Source organism: Lytechinus variegatus, chromosome 12 (assembly GCF_018143015.1).
Source record: "Lytechinus variegatus isolate NC3 chromosome 12, Lvar_3.0, whole genome shotgun sequence".
NCBI lineage: Eukaryota > Metazoa > Echinodermata > Echinoidea > Temnopleuroida > Toxopneustidae > Lytechinus > Lytechinus variegatus.
The window spans coordinates 19,435,955-19,460,416 of NC_054751.1; the positions used below are offsets into that span (position 1 = coordinate 19,435,955).

At 41.8% G+C, this 24,462-nt stretch overlaps 1 protein-coding gene across 3 annotated transcripts; it reads right to left on the bottom strand.

The window, feature by feature from the left end:
* Positions 1–12,772: 12,772 nt before the first annotated feature.
* On the bottom strand, positions 12,773–19,934 carry LOC121425263. 3 transcript variants are annotated; one of them, XM_041621285.1, is made up of 3 exons: positions 18,050–19,934; positions 13,001–13,352; positions 12,773–12,964 (listed from the first exon to the last, which is right to left on the bottom strand). In XM_041621285.1, the coding sequence occupies exons 1-3, from the start codon at positions 19,908–19,910 to the stop codon at positions 12,829–12,831; spliced, it is 2,349 nt and encodes a 782-aa protein (XP_041477219.1). In that variant the 5' UTR covers positions 19,911–19,934; the 3' UTR covers positions 12,773–12,828. The 3 variants fall into 3 exon arrangements, with proteins under 3 accessions (XP_041477219.1, XP_041477217.1, XP_041477218.1); XM_041621283.1 differs by having other exon boundaries at positions 12,773–13,352; XM_041621284.1 differs by lacking the exons at positions 12,773–12,964; positions 13,001–13,352 and adding an exon at positions 16,954–17,661 and having other exon boundaries at positions 17,698–19,934.
* Positions 19,935–24,462: the final 4,528 nt, after the last annotated feature.

The following is a 24,462-nucleotide window of genomic DNA, read 5'->3' on the forward strand; positions in this document are numbered from 1 at the left end:
GGTGTGTGTATGTGTTTACTCGAATGTGTAGGGATAACGGCTGATGCATGTTTCCTCAAACCGCGTGACCACAAAAGAGCGATCCCATTCGTTAACAACAAACCATGGTCACGCCCACACACTAGCAGTGCGTTTAGAGCGCAGGGGATAAATTTAGAGTTCTGCTTCCTTTAGCTTTGTATCAAAATATACATATGATGGACACTTCTTGTGGTGAAGTCGGCAGGCTTATATTGGGTAGGTGTTTACAGGTGATTAATGACTCGAGAAACTCAATTCAAATCTGATAATCCTGAACAAAACAAGATTGTGAGTCAACAGATGTGGAAATATCAATTAAAGTCGTCGTTTCCCTGTCTTATTCCCGTCGAAAACAACCAACTACTTGCGGCAGCGGGATAAGGGGACAAATGGGGATGGGGCAAAAAAATATTTTGATGGGTGAATGCGGACATGAAATTATCTGCTTGTTTTGCAAATTCGAGTGCGAAGTTAATTGTATTCAGTGTATATATATTCATATACACATATCTCTCCACATTTGCTCTACGGCGGCCGTCCGGCGAGTCGAAAACAGCCGTTTTAACATTTTTTTTGTACCAGCTACATTTACAGATGTAGGTGGTTTGAATGAAATTTAATAAATTGACAGTATTCGACTCGCCGCACGGCCGCCGTAGAGTAAATGTGACCGAGGTATTATGCCTCCCTCACATTTGCTCTACGACGGCCGTACGGCGAAATGAAAACAGCCGTTTTAACATTTTATTTTGTAATAGCCACATATCGGTGGTTTGAATAAAATTAATATGAATAGAGCGTCTGTATTCGACTCGCTGTACGGCCGCCGGAGAGCAAACGTGACTGCGGTAGTAGTAGCAGCAGCAGTAGCAGTAGTAGTAGTAGTAGTAGTAGTAGTAGTAGTAGTGGTAGTAGTAGTAGCAGCAGCAGCAGCAGCAGCAGTAGTAGTAGTAGTAATAGTAGTGGTAGTAGTAGTAATAGTAGTAGTAGTAGTAGTAGTAGTAGTAGCAGCAGCAGCAACAGCAGTTAGCAGTAGTTGTAGTAGTATTAGTAGTAGTAGTAGTAGTAGTAGTAGTAGTAGTAGTAGTAGTAGTAGTAGTAGTAGTAGTAGTAGCAGCAGTAGTTGTAGTAGTAGTAGTAGTAGTAGTAGTAGTAGTAGTAGTAGTAGTAGTAGTAGTAGTAGTAGTAGTAGTAGTAGTAGTAGTGGTAGTAGTGGTGATGGTGGTAGTAATAATAGCAGAAATAGTTTTAGTAACAACATTGATTTGTTGTCGGTGGCAGTGGCGTAATGAGTCAAAAAAATGAGAGGTTAGATATGGCGTATCGTGCCATAAAGAGATGCGAGTGAGCAAAGCCGACGAGCAAAGAATTCGACATTTTTATTACAAACATCCAATACTGTGATTGATTTTCACATATTATTTAGAAAGGGGAGCTAGAGCCGTCAAGCCCCCCCCCCCCATCTGTACGCCAGTGTTAGATGGTAGTGGTATGTAGTCGTAGTGGTAATGACGGTAGCGACGATGGAAGTCATGGGAGTTGTTTTCTTGTTGTTGGTATACTCTGTAAATGATTTGAAACAATATATTTTTTATCGAGAAAATAAGAAAACGAACAAAATGATCTTTGGTACAAAAAGGTTTATCTTTTGGAAATACTGTGCATTTCAAATTGTGTTGTCTAAAGAATATAATTCAATGATATTTTTAAGAAATCAAGGTGTATGAATATATACATTTCTATACGAATATGGCAAAGCAATCGTCCCCCTGTCTACATCTCTAAAGATTGACATCTTTCCATTTTACGTGAATTTTGTAAGTTCTTTCAAGCGTTCTAGAGTGTGGAGTTTAAGACAACCACCTCTGTCGAGAGATGACGCTGTTTCAAATGGCTATTTGGTCAGTATCAGACAAATGCTTGAAGAAAAAGAAAGTATTGACGTAAGAAAATAAAATAGGTCTACCAAAAATATAGAAAACAACAACTACCTACTCTACCTGTAATGTTTAAATATATTTCCTTCCTCTTTCCACTAAAATACACATGCAATATCTACGCATAATCTGACAAAACTTTTGGATATGGAGCCAGACTTGGGTTCATTTCATTTGGTGGAGCTATTATTTGATTGTTTCATAAAATAATGAGTTGAAATGAATTCATTGATATAACTCCGCTTTGTTTATTTTTACCGTATGTTACATTTCATCCCAAATTCATGAAGAACCAAGACAGACATCCATAACAGATTGTTTTTACAAGCAATAGCGAACCGTCAATGGGAGAGCAAGAAGACTTGTCTACACATAACTATTTCCCACTTTCATTCTCTATAGTGGTTGGTTGAGTTTGGAGAATCGAAATAAGTAGCAGTAGTAACAGTAAGCAACTGAATGTTCCCCTCACATTTATCCTTGTGTATAAATGCGCATCGGACATGATAACCCCTTAAAGTCGAATAGAGGTCATTTGAAGACTGGAGTTTAGCGGTTATTCATTTTACATTTAATTTAGAGTTTAGCGGTTGGAGTTTAGCGGTTATTCATTTTACATTTAATTAATCAGGATCATGCTGCTTAAAACTTTCCATTGAAGTCAATAGAATCCTTCGTTGATTTTCTGTTTTTTCAACATTGTTGATGGCAGGTCAAAACTTTCAGCCCCCCCCCCTTCAAAACCATGTACAGAAACGTAAAAATGCCCATATGATTGTGATTTTGTGCATGGTCACCCCCCCCCCATTTGAAAACCGTTCCGCGGCCCCTGCCATGCCTGCTGTAACAAAACTATAGGGGAAAGCGGGGCTAATCCGCCCCCGGGGCAAGTCTGCCCACCACGTGATTTTCAACTTTGCTTTGACTGGATTTAGGTTTTGTTGGTGATGTAATGTTAACCTGCCGAAAGGTAGCAACATACCTTGACGAGAGGTAATCTGCTCTGAGTTCTAGAAGATTACGGCGACTCGTACATTTCGAGTCCATTTTATAAAAAAAGTGTTTTTCTCAAACATGTCAAATTTCTTGTATCTTTTGTAGACACTCATGAATGCAGTAATAATATTTTTGGTTAAAAAGGTGTGATATTTGCTTACGGAAATATTCCTTTGATACTTCAAAATATAGTGTACATTTTGCGAAAAACAGGAGAAAAGAAAATGGCTGCCCGGCTAGTTCGCTCCTTTTGCGATGGGGCAGGTCCGCCCCACTCATATATCCCTAAGTATAGACACATAGGCCTACAAAAATATGATAATAAATATGACATGACAGTATGCCGGTATATACGTGCTAGGTAATGATAACTGTTCATATATTATCGAACTAGAAGCCGTTGTTGTTCCCATAAAAAATAATTGGTGTCTTTGAACACATCATTTTGTTTTATATATCACTGTTTTTCCCTATGGATGAACTCGCCCCTGGGTGGGGCAGGTTTGCCCGGCAGCGAAAAATTTCTTTACGGCCCATTTTCGCCAAAACCGTATGCACGTCCTCGCCGAAATAAGGTATTAGCTAGACCTTTATACATCCTAAAGCACGACCTTCCTGCTAAAGAAATGACGATCCTACAGAAGAACGTGAAAAAGAGGGGCGGACTCGCCCCGCTCTCCCCTACTTTACTTTTATATTTTGCTCGTTTCAAAATTATGACGAGGTGTTCATTCTTCCCAACAATAATATCGATTTTGACCGCTATCAATTATTTGAATCATTTACTACACAGTTTGTATTCATATTATATTGTACAACTCGATTTGATGTGATACTGACCCACGTCAAAAGAATACGGTCTTACAATATTTAAATCATGCAATGAAATAGATTTAAAAGTGATAGATAAAACTAGTATTATAGTGAAAGTCCTACCTTTATCATGTTTTCTTACCAGTATCCCAATTCAACCATCTACCAATTATTTTGCTATCTACAGTAGCACTTACTGTTAAACTGATAAAGGGGTTAATGATCGTCCAACTTGACCTACAAAACTGACCTACGACTTTCCTTTTTTTTAATTTTTGTTTTGTCGGTTAAAGGGGCACGTGTTTTTTTTTCGTGGGGGATACGCATTGATTAGTGAAATAAATTTACATCTCTCTCATGATGTAATGATGACGCACTGTCCAAGGTGACATTGAGATGTCTTTTACAGTTGACACCTAGAAGAAACATTTCCTTTATAGAATTCCATTTTACTTGGAGGTATTCCAATTCAGAAGGCAAGTTCCAGAGGATTACTCTAATTCTCCTGTCTTTTGTTTTGAATGGCAGAGGTTCCGTTTTTCTTCGACCAGTCTAAAAATGGCACAATTATTCCTCTTTACCCGGCTCGCCGTGGCGTTCGCCTGGACCGGATAAAACGCGACGGGCCTGCCTACATTGACCAACATTTTCCCCAAAGAAGGGGGAAAGGTGATCCCCCTGTTTTAAAAACAAGTTAAAGACTTGAGTGAAGCACCTTCTGTAGGCGATGAAAATAAAGGATCAATTGTGACTCTTCAGATCGTCCAATAGGTAATCCATTTCCCCTTGTGAGGTAGACTCTGAAGAAAATGTCAAAAACATGAACTCAGAATTTGAATCGTAGTCTTATAGGAAAGGAAAAAATACATGATCTTAGAAATAAGGGAATCGTGTAATTAAAACAAAAATATCCCGGAAAGGGATATACAAACATCTTTATAAAGGTTAGCACAAATTGTGTTGTGATAAACTTTCGTTTATCTAGAGTCGTTGGCTTGTATTTATTATCCATGCCCTCTACTTTAAGGTCAGCAGATCAGAAAAAACAGTAAAATTGTTGCTCTTGTCAAATTATTTTCCTATGTTATGTTAGAAAAGTGACTTTCTTGGAAATCTGAAAATAATAGATCCGCAATCTTTTTACTTTGTAAGATTATGTTGAAAAAATAACGACTTTGAGTCGTGATAACATTTATGTTTGAAGCAAATTCATGTAAATAAAAATGAAAAAAGAAGAATATGCATTAGCACTATAAGAAATATCATAGAAAATGGTTTAATTCCATGCTTTAAATTTCAATAACACTTAAATTCTTGAGTGCCATATTCCAAGTGAACCCACTCGAAATCGAGATGAGCTTGAAGGGGGAAAAGGCATACAGCAATTAATCTGAGTTTTCTTTTCCATACGGCAAATCCGGTTTCATTAAACTTATCCATAATAATGTATCACATTCTTCTCGGCGTTTTATCGTCGGGCTAGTTGCCTTAAATCTTTCAAATTCCCTTTCTAATAAATGCGATTTATCTGAGAAATTCTTGGTGATTGCTAATGGCGTCTAAAAGACTAAATGCCATTGCCTATTACCAAATACTCCTTTTGATAAAAATGCATCCAGTCAAAAGTCATTTATGATGGATACTTGTTTTGGAATTAAGATTAAATGTGTTGCATTATTAATAACTACTCCAATAAAATGAAATCATTACATCATACTTGACAAGAACAGAAGTATGAAGTCGGATCACGTTTGCCGCTAAGCATGTATGTATCATGATTGAAATTATATTTGATTTTGACTTATTGCAGTGCAAAGAATTCCCGGAATTTCATTCTCCTATACCTGCTAATGTTCCGTTCTCCTTTGACAAAGAAATACATGTAAAATGACCTGAAAAAGGAAACTGTTGAAATTTCCGTTCAAACTTTAAATCCATCTGCCTATGGCAAAAAACTATCGCCACTTTAGAGAAAATTCGCGTTGAAGTCGACAAATTGTTAAATATACGTTTCCTGTCTTTATCTTCACTTCCGCCTCACCCTCCTCCTCCTCCTCCTTCTTCTTCTACTTCTTCTCCTTCTTCTTCTTTTTCTCATTCTTCTTCTTCTCCTCCTCCTTCTTCTTTTTCTCCTCCTCCTCCTTTCTCCTTCTTCTTCTTCTTCTTCTTATTATTATTATTATTCTCCTTTCTTTTCCTCCTCTTCTTATCCTTCTCCTTTTTTCCTCCTCCTCCTCTTCTTCTTCTCATTTCTTTTCCTCCTCTTCTTCCTCTTCTCCTTCTCCTTTCTTTTCCCCCTCCTCTTCTTCTTCTTCTTCTCCTCCTTTCTTTTCCTCCTCCTATTCTTCTTCTCCTCCTCCTTTTTTTTCCTCCTCCTCCTCCTTGACTTCTTCTTTTTCCTCTTCTTCTTCTTCGTCTTTTCTCTAATAGACCCCCGTGGAACGTGAGGTCATATTATGTGTAGACGTGAATAAGGATATATCTATCTCCTTATTAACATAATTATGTATGCATATATCAGTGTCAATGTGGAAAACGCCAAATAGAATCAAATAGTCATGAGAGTATAATCCTTTTGAACATAATGAGATGACGTTTCGAGAAATTACCTTATTGTAGAAAGAAATCGTTCTCTTAAAGGTCAAGCCTACCTCAGAAAATGTTTATTTGAATCAATAGAGAAAAATCAGACAAGCACAATGCTGAAAATTTCTTTAAAATCGGATGTAAAATGAGATGTAAAAAATTTCAAAGTTTCGCTTATTTTTAACAAAATAGTTATATGAACGAGCCAGTTACATCCAAATGAGAGAGTCGATGATGTCACTCACTCACTATTTCTTTTGTGTTTTTGTGTTTGAATTATACAATATTTCAATTATTACGAACCTGAGGATTAGGACCTCCGAGTCCTTGCCTGAAGAACAAAATGTTAAAATAATGGAATTCCACGTGTTCAGAGAGGAATGAACTTCATTTTACATGACAATGACGAGAAAATTAAAATATTTCATATAATAACATACATAAGAAAATAGTGAGTGAGTGATGTCATCAGTTCCTCATTTGCATACCGACCGAGATGTGCATATAACTGTTTCGTGAAATGAAGTGAAACTTTAAAATGTCATAACTTTCTTATTTTACATCCGATTTTGATGAAATTTTTAGTGTTATGTTTGTTGAATTTTTATCTTTTTATTCAACACAGTTCGACTTGTTCTTCAAGGAGTAAAATTAATTCATAAGGTCCATTACGATTTCCTTTGAATATGTTGTCGCACGGGTATACTGTACGTGCTAAAGTAATAGAGAACATGGCAACCAGAAGTAGGAGTGAGAGAGAGAAGAGAAGAGGAGACACAGAAAGGGATGGATTGGTAGGAAATAAACCCAAAACAGTCAACGGATAACGATAAACCGGGAGAAAATGATTCTCTTGGTAAATAGTGTCCGACCGAGTCTTGTCGAAATCTACCAAATGATTCGGTTGATTTTTACCATTTTTCTCCGCCGGACATAAAAAAGTCATATTAACCAATTAAGAGAGTAGTCATTTTGCCAATCATTTTTTTTTAGAGTGGAAGGAGAGAAGTAAAAAACAATACTGCAGAGAGAGTGAGGGAAAGAGAGGGGGATATGAGTTTGAATGAATTTAACATCAGTAGGCGAAACGGGTTAGTATCAGCCCCATGATGCCTTCAAGACGTTCACTTGAACTAAATCCATATCTTAAGAGAATAAAAGATAGTGATATCACCTCCCTCCAAGAAAGGGGGTAATTTAGATTAGGTCGCTATGGCTGATGGGTGTGCTGCGATGCCCTCGAATGGCCCCTAATGGCACCACACCATTAGCTGAAAAATGACAAGGAGAGAGTGAAACTTTATCATTTTCCATCACTTTAATTGTTTTCGTATTGTGCGTTCCATTCTTCAAAAAAATATTCCTTTCACGCTTTCAAACTATAGTCTGGCGGCAGAATATTGGATCGGATATTTACAGATATTTCATTTTCTATTTTACCATGATTACGACCCCTATACAGTGCGTCCCACAAAAAACGAAACCGAGATTTATCGATGATTTATCATAACTTAATCACAAATGAAATAGACAAATGACCTACAATTTTAAAGCTTAGAATCTCCTCTTTCATCTGAAATTCGCATTCACGCATGAGTGAGCAAAAACAATTTGAAAAGGGGATACCAAAAAGTCACTTGGGGGCTGTATCTGGGGTTTAAAAAGAAAACCACCTTTCTAAAAAGTTCAATATCTGCTCTTTGATTTGATACCTCAATTACAGAAAATGGTCAACAAATAACAAAGTTCTGGTTGATTGAAATAAGGCTTGAATTTCAATAATTTCATCAAATGAAGAGGTTTTACAGGCTAGCGTTCAAACTCACTCGACACTCCGTTTTGTTGACGATCAGCCATGCATTAAGTCTTTTGTTACCGTGCGATAGCTTCAGTGGGAAACCGGTGAAAACACGTTTATTTAATGAAATTATGGAAATACAAGCATTGTTTCGGCAGATCATAACTTTCTTACTTCCTGACCATTTTCTGTGATTAAGGTACCAAAGGAAAGAACAGATATTGGACTTTTTAGTGATGTGATTTTCTGTTTGAAATTCAGATACCCCCCGCCAAATGAGTTTTTGGCATCCTTTCTTAGAATTGTTTTTTGCTCACTCATGCGTGAATAAGGAATAATCTAAGTAATACCAGATAAAAAAAGAGATTCTAAGCTTTACTATGGTAGGTCATTTGTCAATTTTATTTATGATTAAGTTATGATAAATCATCTCTAATTCTCGGTTTCGTTTTTTTCTGGGACGCACAATAGCTTTCCTTAAAAGCCATAATCATTTAACATAGTTTTGATTTTTTTCAAATTTCTCTTGCCATGATCCTGGCCCTTTACTTAAATCTCTTCACTGGCTCCCTGTAAAGAAGTAAATTGTCTTTAAATTACTTATTTTTGTCTTCAAAGCCTTTAATAACCAGATGCCAAAATATATCTGTTTTTTTTTTTCCTGTCTTGCACAACATATCCTTTACAACGAAGACCTCTTTGTGTGAAAAGCTTTGCATTTGTTCAGTTATTATGTTTCCGTCAATATGATTTCTTTTTTCTCTTTTTCTTTCCTGTAATATATGCATGTACGGATATAGTAAGTCGATTATAATTTCTTCTTTTCCAAGGGGGATCCACAATTTTACAAGCTTTGCTTTTTAGTGGATCCCCCTCATTTCCATTTCCATATCCATTTATGCTCTATATTATACTGTTTTTTTACGAAGTAGGAATGCCCTTCTGTAAAATTGTATTTGATTTGTATTGTTTTATATTACTTTGTATTATGTTTTGAATGGAAATGAAATAAAAGAATTGAATTGAAATTGAATTGAATATCAAAGATAGCCTTGCTTCCCATAGACCAACTCGCCCTTATCTCCGTTCATCTAAAGACCCATATTTGCTTGCCATACCCAAAACTCTTACAAAAACAGGTGATCGCAAATTAAGTGTTACTGCTTCTAAAGAATGGAACAACATCCCCACTTTCATTAAATCATCAAACTCTTCAGATCAATTCAAGAAACTTCTAAAAACATACTTCTTTTGCGTTTAATTTCTTTTGAATGTATTTGTATTGTAATAATTATGTACTTTTGTTTTAAAATCGTTTGTAAACGCTGTGATATAGTTAACCATGGAGAGCGTACTTAATGGTAATTATTATTATTATTTTTATCATTATTTTCCATGGCACTCGCCAGACATAGCCCATGATCGTAAAGTCTTGTTTTTTACGAGAGAACTCACAGTAAAGCCCCTTTCACAATTGACGTACGACCTGATTACGGCCGCCTGCAAGTTTTTTCTTGTTGTTGCACGATCGAACTCTTGGTGTCTTGCGAGCACTCGCAGTCGTTGTAGATGATCGCACGAACTCGAGGTGGTCGGAGGTGGTCGTGACTGGTCGCATCTTAACTTTGAAGATGTTCAAAATCCAAACGCGCTCAAATACGATCGATTCACTCGCATCAGATCGTACCAACGGTCTGGAGATCATCGTGTGAGTGTTGTTCAACGTTGTACGACTTGATGCGATAGGTGGCACAACTAAGTAGTGGCATTTAGTCGACTGGAGGTCGTACAACACTTGCACATGTTCTAGCGACCTATAGAGACCAGTCTTGCGACAGGGTGCGATAACTATAAAGGCCATAAGACTGTTGTAAGACCGATCGCAACACAGCTTACAACATTCCACTACCGTTGCATTTGCATGTATGCGACTGTTCCTCACGACTATGCAATCGGTCGTGCAACTATTGAGACTGAAATCAAACCACTAGCAATCTCTCGTGCAACACTCGCATGTGATCGCACGAGCACAATACGAGCATATGCGACTTACTCGTGCAACCGGGTTTACTGGGTATTTTTTTGTTGTTGTTGTACGACAGCTGTTGCAAAAATGAACGCTTCTGTTCGATCTTATGAGATGAATAGCGATTGGTGCCTATTGCAGCCTGTCGCTCGACCAAAACGTCCCAAATGGTCGTACGTCAGTTGTGAAAGGGGCTTTACACAACTGATTTGGTCGTATGGCAGTAGTCTTAGCGAAGCCCGTCCACCGAGTCACAGGCAGTACGGCAAATGAACACTTTTGAAAACAGGCTTTCTACATAAAATTTATTTTACGTTATATGCACATCGTCATGATTGTTCATTAGGTGGGCTGATGATGTCACATCCCCACTTTCCCTTTTCTTATGTTATTGCATGATATCATAAATGTTTCATTTATTCATACATGTGTAACTGATATGTCCCCATTATGATGAAATACGTTGCACCAATAAACAAAACTAATGCACTTAATCAGTTGTCAATCCAATTGTTTTAGTCCTTGGTCGAAATGATTTGAATAAGCCTAATTTCACATAATAAAATACAAAAGGACAAATGGGGATATGACATCATCAGCCCACCTAATGAGTATTCATAACGACATGCCTAGAACTGCATGTTTCACCGAAATAATGCAATTTTTTTACAATTTACAGTTCAATTTGTTATACGATTTTGATCAAATTTTCATCATTTAGCTTTATGAATTTTACTTTTTTATTGAGATGAATATCTCCAGCCGGAACCATATCTTTAACGTCGCATTTGGATGATACAGATTCTAAATAACAAAACAACCTCGAAAGTCCTGGTTTTCTTTAAACTGCTTTGTGGTTATACACTTCCGTTCTTTTCGGTCTCCCTTTCTGGCGTTCCTGCTTATTTCCCAAGAGGACTATCCCAAAATAGGAAAATATAAAGGCAATTTGATTACAAATAACTTCGCAGTAAGGCGATTAGTAAAAAATGGGTTGTATTTTTATTTAAAGGTAAAACGGGAACCCTTTCCCTACAAATCGGATTGTATGAAATGCCTCATAAAACTGTGAACTTGTCATTATTAGATTTATGACCGGTACTGAACATTTCCTGTATTTTACTTAGGCTGGCTTCTTGGAATAAACTTGAACAGCCGTGAAGATTCCTGATTACATTGACTTTGATTGATGCAAACCGATCCTCACTTTGAACAGCGGAATTAGATCAGATTGTTTCGATCTCGTTCATTGGTCTTGGTAACCTTCTAATAACATCCAGTTTGGTGTTAATATCATACATGAACCGTGCAGATACAGAGCATTAATAAATTGGGAAGTAATAACACCACGGTATCCCTTTGCGGTAACGAAATACTTAACTGAAGATTAGACAGAAATTAATATGAAATTAGCTGATGTAGTATACCACTAATCATTATGAATGGTTATTTACATAGAGCTGAATAAAATAGACAATTATGTTAAGTATGTGGTAAACAAGAATACTGTACGAAAGTTGGATTTACAGAGCAAAATACTGGAGAAAATGAAATAATACGCAGACACCCCAGATCGGACGAAGCAGAGAGAGTCCCTGAAAACTTCAGTGACAAAAAATCCTAAAATAATTCAAAGTAAAGAATCTCTTGGAGTTATATGAACTCACAAGATTGATCCATTCTTAATAAAAGACAACGACAACCATGATTATGTAAGTTCAAGATGATTCAAGAAATCATCAATTATTTACGTGTAGTAGGTCTATCTCAATGTACTGTTCAATCCTCTAACCAGCTTTTGTCACTTGTACATTTATAGTTCATCAGTGGTCAGACGGTTATTTCGAACACGTACTATAATTTTGCTGTTATTAAATGTTTTCTCCATAAATCGGCACATCCTCTCGACAATATCGCATCGCCAATGCTTATGTTAGCCAAGGTCCAATAAAATTGGCCCCATGGTGTTTGAATGGCGACCATTCCATTGGGTTGGACAACCGTGAAATTACAACCTCATCTTCCTCTTATCCACATCAGTTGTGGTCTGTGACCCCCTTCCCTCAAACAGATATGTCGGTCACATCAGCCTCAGTAACATCGGCTAATCGAAGACATACTAAATTGGACCCGGGGAAATTGGATTGAATGTATATTATGCTTTTTAAAATTTGGATTTCATGTGTGTCTTAACGTTTGTGACCGATGGGTTGTCTGTCTACTTTGTGAAACTTGGGTCTTCATATTCGACAAGTTGCCTTTCAAAGTTGGGTTTTGTCACAAGCAATTTGATTGCACTACGTGAGTAAATGATCTCCGACATCGTGATACTTGCGTAGGTTAATGAATACACTTCGCGAAAGGCGTTTGTGTTCTATTAGATTGGTCCAGGAAATTACGTGAAATCTGTAGATTGCACAAAGGTCTCGTCTCTTTGTTTCATCTATCTGATGTTTCAATCGTCGTAAAAAAACAGGATTATTTTGTTTCCTTCATATTTTGTTTAATATGGGATTGTTTTGTGTTTTCATGGAGGAGATTGTTGCTGTTTTTGCAAAAATTGAACAACTTCTGTTTTAAGTAGAAGAAATAACCAGTTGTCTCACGATGTAGCAAACGTAGTAGGAAAGCGACGTTTCGTCTGCAAGCTGCTAGACTTCGTCAGGCAATGAGCAAAGACGCTGCTGCGCACGGGTTATATAGCGTCGGGAGCTATTGTCTGGCTCCACTCGGGCGTGAGCCGCGCTGTGATTGGCCGGAGCCGCTGGCCAATCAGGGTCCGCGCTGGTGCTTGGTGCCCGCTCGGGCGTGCACCGCGCGCTGTGATTGGCCGATGCAGCCGGCCAATCAGCGTCCGCGCTGGTGTCAGGCACCCGCTGGTGCGGGCGCCGCGCGCTGTGAACTGTGGATGCAGTATGCCGTCGGATGGTAGGTAACCATTCATCAGGGATCTCAATGCCGCTGTCCCTGTTGATATTGCTCGGATGCAAACGGATCTGGATCGCTTCCTTAATGCGCCGCGTATACCAATGCTTATCATTAGCGATGCAGCTGACCTCATCCCAGTTAGGTAGATGATCGGAGTCCCAAGCATGTTCTGCAACAGCAGAGCTATCGGTGCGCCTAAGCCGAACATCACGGCGATGTTCCTTCATGCGTTCCCCCACAGGTCTACCAGTCTCACCGATGTAGACTTTGTCGCAGGTCGAGCAAGGGATCTTATAATCAATAATAAACTCAAAAGCTCAGTTACCTGGGCCGGAGATAACTGTGTGCGCTCGGGTAGGCTCTCATCACGTTCGAGCCTGCTAAGTGCGACCTTGCATGCGACGTCAATGGGTACATTGGTAAACAATGATACCACATCAAATGAAACCATGACCTCATGTTCCTGTATGGTTTCGCTGCGCAGGAAATCAACAAACGACGCGGAGTTATGGACAGCATGCCCATTGGAACCGACTAAGGGAGCAAGAATATCAGCGAGATACTTAGACGTGTTGTAAGCAAACGAACTCACACATGACACAATCGGACGAAGCGGGATGTCAGCTTTGTGGATCTTAGGCAGTCCATAGATCCTGGGCGGTTGCTTCTGCGACGGTTTTAGCTTACGGTAGGTAGAATCATCGATGTCACCATTCTTGTGAAAGCCGCGAAGAATAGTGGAAAGCTTGCGGGAGAGGCGATCGGTCGGGTCCTTCCCGATAGCGTGATAGGGGCCGGATTCGATTAACTCGGACATCTTGGCGCGGTAGACATCGGTGTCCAGAATAACACTGGCGCGGCCTTTGTCTGCTGGCAAAATCATAATGGACTCGTCTTCCTTGAGCGATTTCAAGGCTTTGCGCATGCCGGGAGTAATGTTCGATTTAGGCGGTTCGGCGGAGGAGAGGATAGCATTTATCTCTCTTCTTACGGAGCCGATGGTTTCGGCATCAAGCGAACGGATGGAGGATTCCACCTTCGCAACAATCTCGGTAGCGGGAACACGCTTCGGGGCTACTGAAAAGTTAAGTCCCTTGGCGAGCAGCGCACTCTCATCCGAAGTCAGTTTGCGTTTAGACAAATTGACGACCCGAGAGCTAGAATCGGCACATACGGAAATATCCTTACCCTCTGAACTAATCTTGAGATACTTATCCTGTTGTCGGGACTTGCACTTCTCAAATTCGTGGCGGTAGATGTCGTCGAAAAGCTCGAGAGCATTGTTGTAGTGCTCTTCGGCGAGCGCGGAACGGACAAGGGTAGTACTGGACTCAATCTCGGCGCGGATAGATTTAAGAGTCATGCGGGTGAGGCGGATTCTTTCACGAAGGAAAAGGCGGGAGGTCCTCTCGGCGATGATGCGTGCTGACTTGGTGGGTACTGGCGGGCGAACTCTAAGATCTTTCGGGATAACGGCGTTCTTGATGCAACGGGTTAGGAAGGTAAGATGGTTGGAAAATCTCGCGAGTTTCTTCGAGCAGCGTTCGTGTCTTCGGACAAGCCTTAGGGCAGGGCGCCCATACTTCTGAGAGATGATGTGGAAGAGGTTCATCGTGGTGAAGGATTGAGTAGAAGAAATAACCAGTTGTCTCACGATGTAGCAAACGTAGTAGGAAAGCGACGTTTCGTCTGCAAGCTGCTAGACTTCGTCAGGCAATGAGCAAAGACGCTGCTGCGCACGGGTTATATAGCGTCGGGAGCTATTGTCTGGCTCCACTCGGGCGTGAGCCGCGCTGTGATTGGCCGGAGCCGCTGGCCAATCAGGGTCCGCGCTGGTGCTTGGTGCCCGCTCGGGCGTGCACCGCGCGCTGTGATTGGCCGATGCAGCCGGCCAATCAGCGTCCGCGCTGGTGTCAGGCACCCGCTGGTGCGGGCGCCGCGCGCTGTGAACTGTGGATGCAGTATGCCGTCGGATGGTAGGTAACCATTCATCAGGGATCTCAATGCCGCTGTCCCTGTTGATATTGCTCGGATGCAAACGGATCTGGATCGCTTCCTTAATGCGCCGCGTATACCAATGCTTATCATTAGCGATGCAGCTGACCTCATCCCAGTTAGGTAGATGATCGGAGTCCCAAGCATGTTCTGCAACAGCAGAGCTATCGGTGCGCCTAAGCCGAACATCACGGCGATGTTCCTTCATGCGTTCCCCCACAGGTCTACCAGTCTCACCGATGTAGACTTTGTCGCAGGTCGAGCAAGGGATCTTATAAACAACCCCATCGCGTCTGTCGGGGATCGGGCGGTCTTTCGGACGGACCAGCTGGCTGCGGATGCTATCGGACTTAAATATAACTCGGATGCCATGCCTCTCCAAGCGCCGGCGGAGAAGATGCGCGATACCATCAACAAACGGGATTACTATAGCGGATTTAAATTGCGCAAGCTGTTCGGACGGGGCGCTCTTCTTCTTAGCGACGCGGTTAACGAAAGAGCGCGGGTAACCGTTAGAAATAAGAGCCGAGGTGATGTGTTGCTTCTCTGTAGCTGTGCAATGGGGCTTAGTAACGATGCGTGAAGCTCTGTCGTAAAGACACTTCACTACCCCGCGCTTAACGGACTTCGGGTGATGCGAATCATAAGCAATGTACTGATCGGTGTGTGTGGGCTTCCTGTATACGGTGGTGTACAGTCGGCCGCTGGTGTCACGGTGCACCAAAGTGTCTAGAAAGGCAATGCGCTCGTTGCACTCCATCTCCATGGTAAAACGGATGGAGGGCTGCTGCGAATTCATGTGGCTCAAAAGGTCATCGGCGGCGGATCTATGCGTGATGATAAACGTGTCATCTACGTATCGTTTCCAAACTCTAGGGGCGCAGTCGGGCGGGCAACTACTCAGCGCACGTTCCTCAAAAGCTTCCATGAACAGGTTAGCGATCACCGCGGAAACAGGGCTGCCCATGGCTGCCCCTTCTTGCTGTTCGTAGAAATTGCCGGCAAACATGAAATACGTAGATTGCAAAACAAAACTCAAAAGCTCAGTTACCTGGGCCGGAGATAACTGTGTGCGCTCGGGTAGGCTCTCATCACGTTCGAGCCTGCTAAGTGCGACCTTGCATGCGACGTCAATGGGTACATTGGTAAACAATGATACCACATCAAATGAAACCATGACCTCATGTTCCTGTATGGTTTCGCTGCGCAGGAAATCAACAAACGACGCGGAGTTATGGACAGCATGCCCATTGGAACCGACTAAGGGAGCAAGAATATCAGCGAGATACTTAGACGTGTTGTAAGCAAACGAACTCACACATGACACAATCGGACGAAGCGGGATGTCAGCTTTGTGGATCTTAGGCAGTCCATAGATCCTGGGCGGTTGCTTCTGCGACGGTTTTAGCTTACGGTAGGTAGAATCATCGATGTCACCATTCTTGTGAAAGCCGCGAAGAATAGTGGAAAGCTTGCGGGAGAGGCGATCGGTCGGGTCCTTCCCGATAGCGTGATAGGGGCCGGATTCGATTAACTCGGACATCTTGGCGCGGTAGACATCGGTGTCCAGAATAACACTGGCGCGGCCTTTGTCTGCTGGCAAAATCATAATGGACTCGTCTTCCTTGAGCGATTTCAAGGCTTTGCGCATGCCGGGAGTAATGTTCGATTTAGGCGGTTCGGCGGAGGAGAGGATAGCATTTATCTCTCTTCTTACGGAGCCGATGGTTTCGGCATCAAGCGAACGGATGGAGGATTCCACCTTCGCAACAATCTCGGTAGCGGGAACACGCTTCGGGGCTACTGAAAAGTTAAGTCCCTTGGCGAGCAGTGCACTCTCATCCGAAGTCAGTTTGCGTTTAGACAAATTGACGACCCGAGAGCTAGAATCGGCACATACGGAAATATCCTTACCCTCTGAACTAATCTTGAGATACTTATCCTGTTGTCGGGACTTGCACTTCTCAAATTCGTGGCGGTAGATGTCGTCGAAAAGCTCGAGAGCATTGTTGTAGTGCTCTTCGGCGAGCGCGGAACGGACAAGGGTAGTACTGGACTCAATCTCGGCGCGGATAGATTTAAGAGTCATGCGGGTGAGGCGGATTCTTTCACGAAGGAAAAGGCGGGAGGTCCTCTCGGCGATGATGCGTGCTGACTTGGTGGGTACTGGCGGGCGAACTCTAAGATCTTTCGGGATAACGGCGTTCTTGATGCAACGGGTTAGGAAGGTAAGATGGTTGGAAAATCTCGCGAGTTTCTTCGAGCAGCGTTCGTGTCTTCGGACAAGCCTTAGGGCAGGGCGCCCATACTTCTGAGAGATGATGTGGAAGAGGTTCATCGTGGTGAAGGATTGAGTAGAAGAAATAACCAGTTGTCTCACGATGTAGCAAACGTAGTAGGAAAGCGACGTTTCGTCTGCAAGCTGCTAGACTTCGTCAGGCAATGAGCAAAGACGCTGCTGCGCACGGGTTATATAGCGTCGGGAGCTATTGTCTGGCTCCACTCGGGCGTGAGCCGCGCTGTGATTGGCCGGAGCCGCTGGCCAATCAGGGTCCGCGCTGGTGCTTGGTGCCCGCTCGGGCGTGCACCGCGCGCTGTGATTGGCCGATGCAGCCGGCCAATCAGCGTCCGCGCTGGTGTCAGGCACCCGCTGGTGCGGGCGCCGCGCGCTGTGAACTGTGGATGCAGTATGCCGTCGGATGGTAGGTAACCATTCATCAGGGATCTCAATGCCGCTGTCCCTGTTGATATTGCTCGGATGCAAACGGATCTGGATCGCTTCCTTAATGCGCCGCGTATACCAATGCTTATCATTAGCGATGCAGCTGACCTCATCCCAGTTAGGTAGATGATCGGAGTCCCAAGCATGTTCTGCAACAGCAGAGCTATCGGTGCGCCTAAGCCGAACATCACGGCGATGTTCCTTCATGCGTTCCCCCACAGGTCTACCAGTCTCACCGATGTAGACTTTGTCGCAGGTCGAGCAAGGGATCTTATAAACAACCCCATCGCGTCTGTCGGGGATCGGGCGGTCTTTCGGACGGACCAGCTGGCTGCGGATGCTATCGGACTTAAATATAACTCGGATGCCATGCCTCTCCAAGCGCCGGCGGAGAAGATGCGCGATACCATCAACAAACGGGATTACTATAGCGGATTTAAATTGCGCAAGCTGTTCGGACGGGGCGCTCTTCTTCTTAGCGACGCGGTTAACGAAAGAGCGCGGGTAACCGTTAGAAATAAGAGCCGAGGTGATGTGTTGCTTCTCTGTAGCTGTGCAATGGGGCTTAGTAACGATGCGTGAAGCTCTGTCGTAAAGACATTTCACTACCCCGCGCTTAACGGACTTCGGGTGATGCGAATCATAGGCAATGTACTGATCGGTGTGTGTGGGCTTCCTGTATACGGTGGTGTACAGTCGGCCGCTGGTGTCACGGTGCACCAAAGTGTCTAGAAAGGCAATGCGCTCGTTGCACTCCATCTCCATGGTAAAACGGATGGAGGGCTGCTGCGAATTCATGTGGCTCAAAAGGTCATCGGCGGCGGATCTATGCGTGATGATAAACGTGTCATCTACGTATCGTTTCCAAACTCTAGGGGCGCAGTCGGGCGGGCAACTACTCAGCGCACGTTCCTCAAAAGCTTCCATGAACAGGTTAGCGATCACCGCGGAAACAGGGCTGCCCATGGCTGCCCCTTCTTGCTGTTCGTAGAAATTGCCGGCAAACATGAAATACGTAGATTGCAAAACAAAACTCAAAAGCTCAGTTACCTGGGCCGGAGATAACTGTGTGCGCTCGGGTAGGCTCTCATCACGTTCGAGCCTGCTAAGTGCGACCTTGCATGCGACGTCAATGGGTACATTGGTAAACAATGATACCACATCAAATGAAACCATGACCTCATGTTCCTGTATGGTTTCGCTGCGCAGGAAATCAACAAACGACGCGGAGTTATGGACAGCATGCCCATTGGAACCGACTAAGGGAGCAAGAATATCAGCGAGATACTTAGACGTGTTGTAAGCAAACGAACTCACACATGACACAATCGGACGAAGCGGGATGTCAGCTTTGTGGATCTTAGGCAGTCCATAGATCCTGGGCGGTTGCTTCTGCGACGGTTTTAGCTTACGGTAGGTAGAATCATCGATGTCACCATTCTTGTGAAAGCCGCGAAGAATAGTGGAAAGCTTGCGGGAGAGGCGATCGGTCGGGTCCTTCCCGATAGCGTGATAGGGGCCGGATTCGATTAACTCGGACATCTTGGCGCGGTAGACATCGGTGTCCAGAATAACACTGGCGCGGCCTTTGTCTGCTGGCAAAATCATAATGGACTCGTCTTCCTTGAGCGATTTCAAGGCTTTGCGCATGCCGGGAGTAATGTTCGATTTAGGCGGTTCGGCGGAGGAGAGGATAGCATTTATCTCTCTTCTTACGGAGCCGATGGTTTCGGCATCAAGCGAACGGATGGAGGATTCCACCTTCGCAACAATCTCGGTAGCGGGAACACGCTTCGGGGCTACTGAAAAGTTAAGTCCCTTGGCGAGCAGCGCACTCTCATCCGAAGTCAGTTTGCGTTTAGACAAATTGACGACCCGAGAGCTAGAATCGGCACATACGGAAATATCCTTACCCTCTGAACTAATCTTGAGATACTTATCCTGTTGTCGGGACTTGCACTTCTCAAATTCGTGGCGGTAGATGTCGTCGAAAAGCTCGAGAGCATTGTTGTAGTGCTCTTCGGCGAGCGCGGAACGGACAAGGGTAGTACTGGACTCAATCTCGGCGCGGATAGATTTAAGAGTCATGCGGGTGAGGCGGATTCTTTCACGAAGGAAAGTCTACATCGGTGAGACTGGTAGACCTGTGGGGGAACGCATGAAGGAACATCGCCGTGATGTTCGGCTTAGGCGCACCGATAGCTCTGCTGTTGCAGAACATGCTTGGGACTCCGATCATCTACCTAACTGGGATGAGGTCAGCTGCATCGCTAATGATAAGCATTGGTATACGCGGCGCATTAAGGAAGCGATCCAGATCCGTTTGCATCCGAGCAATATCAACAGGGACAGCGGCATTGAGATCCCTGATGAATGGTTACCTACCATCCGACGGCATACCTCATCCACAGTTCACAGCGCGCGGCGCCCGCACCAGCGGGTGCCTGACACCAGCGCGGACGCTGATTGGCCGGCTGCATCGGCCAATCACAGCGCGCGGTGCACGCCCGAGCGGGCACCAAGCACCAGCGCGGACCCTGATTGGCCAGCGGCTCCGGCCAATCACAGCGCGGCTCACGCCCGAGTGGAGCCAGACAATAGCTCCCGACGCTATATAACCCGTGCGCAGCAGCGTCTTTGCTCATTGCCTGACGAAGTCTAGCAGCTTGCAGACGAAACGTCGCTTTCCTACTACGTTTGCTACATCGTGAGACAACTGGTTATTTCTTCTACTCAATCCTTCACCACGATGAACCTCTTCCACATCAACTTCTGTTTTAATAAGATTATTTAGATTTAGAATTTCACAGATAGACCAGGTATAAACATATTTTTCTTGAGAAAAAATTGACTATTATGGCCGAAAAGAAATGCAATCATAGCTCACGTATTGAACTAGAACATTTGAGAGGACCAGACATGACATGATGGGCGAACTTCATTAAAGAGACACGATGAAATAAAGAAAATATCTTTTTAATATGAAAATATATTATATACATTGACAGAATATTTAGAAAATTAAATCATATTTCACACTTTTCTTTCTTTTTCCTCCTTCCATATTAATACTGAGTATAAAGCGTCTTGATGCCTGTTGCAGCCTGTCACACGACCAAAAGGTCGCAAATGGTCGTACGTCAATAATGTGAAAAGGGCTTTGAGCGCCTCCTATCGCAGAAATAAAACAATGTGAGTATGAACAAAACTATCAAAGAATCAACACGAACGAATTCTTTCATGGGGTATTTCTTCTACTTGAAGATTTCATACAAACATTTGATACTCGGTGCCTCTTCGTATACTGCCCATTAAGAACATTTCACACCTTATAATATTACAATAATATTTCTCGTCACTTCTCGTCACATTGTGCTGCACTCAACCCAGGTGAGGTAAATGGGTACCTGGCAGGAATTTATTCCTTGAAATGCCATCGCGTTGTAAAAGGCTGCGAGGCTAAAGCCAGGGTAATAATACCCAAGTCCTTTGGAAGCGCATAGAGACGTTATTTATAATGTGTTATGCGCTATACAAGAACTGTCTATTATTATTATTATTATTATTCTAATTCAACATATAGAGACGAATGAAAAATTTGGCTTAAAAACTTAAGGTGCCTTTAAAACCACTTTGTCATAATGTGCTTAGAGCAATTTGACATCGGACATATTGAAACTGGAAACTAATTTTCTGTATCACGTTTCGAATGGTTGATTTATTTTATATTTTATTGTACAATAGGGATGGATATGACGATAGGCATGCCGCCAGGAGTGTTTCGTAATCCTTCAATTTCTCATGGTTCTCATAAAACAGAATTGATGATTATTTCTGGAGGGGGGTAATCAATTTCATTGAGAGCTTATAAATCATTGTTGGTATGTTTTATTTTCAACGTTAACAAAATTACCACTTTGTAATTATGATAATTTGCAATTGCCATTACGACAATTTCCACTTTGCATTATGATGATAACCTCGGCAAAAGTGCTCTACTTACGTCATTAAATCATAACACAATCGTACGCCTTTCGGAAGTGTATTATCTCCATCAGGGTTCACAAAATAGGTTTATGCTCATGAAGTTTAAGAAAATTCCCTAGGTTTTATATCCTTAAAAAATATTAAAGATAGCAGTAATGATGCGATAATTTTAAGTGTTATTATTGCCATCGCAATGTGTTCAAACCTTAAAATGAAAATTCTTTCTCGGTTTAAAATCAAAATCATATTTAAAATTTATCTTGTTCTTTTTTCTTAATATGACATTTCTCAGGTTTCATTTATTATGAATATGCCGGTTGTTTATACTCCCGTAGCTACTTTATTTTCGTCATCTTACTCTCTTTGATAAAATAATTTCATACACAATACTATCAATTTCCTAATTTCTCCTACACTCTGGTATTCATAACAACCGTTAATTTCATTTTCTTGGAGGTACGAGTAGGGTTCTTTTTGACCCAGTCCTGTTTTCTCATATCGATTATAGGGGTGAAAAACTCAATGATTGTATTTCAAGCACCTCGGTCAAATAGAGTCCACTTGACCTCTACACCGGGTTCATGGCATGATGCAAGGGAAACATCTTCAAAAAGAGATGCTATATATTCACACCACTCTCAAATTCATGTAGCTCAACTACACTGGCGTATAAATTTGGGCATTGGTGCTGTTGGCCCTCCTTAAAGGACAAGTCCACCTCAACAAAAACTTGATTTGAATAAAAAGAGAAAAATTCAACAAGCATAACACTAAAAATTTCATCAAAATCGGATGTAAAATAAGAAAGTTATGACATTTTAAAGTTTCGCTTCATTTCACAAAACAGTTATATGCACATATCGGTCGGTATGCAAATGAGGAAGCTGATGACATCACTCACTCACTATTTCTTTCATTATTTCTATTCCATTATTTTATCATTTTGTGTTTCAGGCAAGGAGGTCCTTATCGTCAAATTCGTAAAAATTGAAATATTGTATAATTCAAACAATAAAAAACAAAAGAAATAGTGAGTGGGTGACATCATCGACTCTATCATTTGGATGTAACTGGCTCGTTCATATAACTATTTTGTTAAAAATAAGCGAAACTTTGAAATGTCATAACTTTCTTATTTTACAACCGATTTTGATGAAATTTTCAGCATTGTGCTCGTCTGATTTTTCTCTATTGATTCAGATCAACTTTTTTTGAGGTGGACTTGACCTTTAAATAATGTTTACCTACCGAAAATGAAAGAAATGAAAAAATATCCCCTTTTCACACAATCCCGGACCAGGTTGTCTAAAATAAAATGTATAGTAAATGGTGTCATAAGCATCCTATTACAGCTGTAAAGTGTTTAAAAACATGCAGTATTTTCGCTCTTTGAAAATATTTTGAAAATTTTATCATCCATCCTGCTGGCTCCCAAAGGTTTAGTCACTAACATAAATGTTCAGGTCCATACATAAACTTCAAACTTTCGTTCTGCGCTACTCGCTCGCAGTGACTGTTGACAGCGATAAGTAAATTATCTGTTCACACGGGGCTAAAAAAAAACAGCTGAGTGTTTAAGTCAATGTGCTTCTCGCGATTAAAGATATTTTATTTAATAATTTTCATTATTTATTTCTATCGAAATTCACATCCTTTGTAATCATAAGTTTCATAAATCCAAAATTTTTGGCTTTTGCTATTTGCTGGCATCAATTGTTTACTTAGATAGCTATCTAGTTCAAAATTAAAAATTGCTTAGAATGTCTAAATAAATATCTCAGGATATCTAAAATTATCAGCTCGCTCTTCGCGCTCCCTTTATTTATTTGGTGAGATAATCACCTTAATGAACCAATTTAAACTGCTATCAGTAGGGCATACATCAAAAGAATTAACCCTGCTTCTCACTTGATTTGTAGAATAGAAATAAAGTTGTCCGTTGACCCTAAAAATTTTTTTTTTTTTTTTTTTGTTGTTGTTCTCCCGTCCCCTCCATAGCTAAGAACTCCTGGTGCCACTACTGCGCCTGATCCGTTTTGCATAGGTCTGGACCACATACGTTCTAAGAATAAACAAAAAAGCAGAAAAGGGAAGAAAGATCAGTGACGTGAGAGGGAGTCCCTCTCAAGTCCCTGGAAAGATGTAAGATATTTTGTGAACCATGTCAAAATCTATCTCAAATCTAGATTCTTATGAAGATGTGATTTTGTTTTATCGCTCGCTCGGAACTTATATTAAACAACTTTTGGCCACGCTCGCCATACTGCGCCCCCTATTTTTTCGTTTTTCTTTATTACTTTTCATGCACGCAATGAGCTTCGCCCTAATCATTTTTGTTCATACCATGATATGACCGGGAAATTTTGAACTTTTGCTCCCCCCCCCCCCGGCCAACGACCCCTGTAACGCCCCTGGGAATGTCCCCATAGAGGTTCTAGCCCCACACCCAGCCCCAGATTGTTATTGTATCTTGGGCCTAAAATAAATCCTTGGTTTTGGGATTTTGATAATTTATGGGATTTTTTTTCATAATGTACATGTATGTAGAGCAGAGCCATTGGCAATTATAAAGTGTGTTTTCTGACATGTAATGTGTAATAACGTTTACCATTTTTAATGTTTTTTTTATGTTTTGATATATTTTTCCTCAAAT

Coding starts and splice junctions, on each gene's coding strand:
- LOC121425263 (XM_041621283.1), bottom strand. CDS start 19,910: ATGACTCTTAAATCTATCCGCGCCGAGATTGAGTCCAGTACTACCCTT. Junction 13,353..18,049: donor AGTCTACATCGGTGAGACTG/GTAGACCTGTGG, acceptor TCGGTGAGACTG/GTAGACCTGTGGGGGAACGC.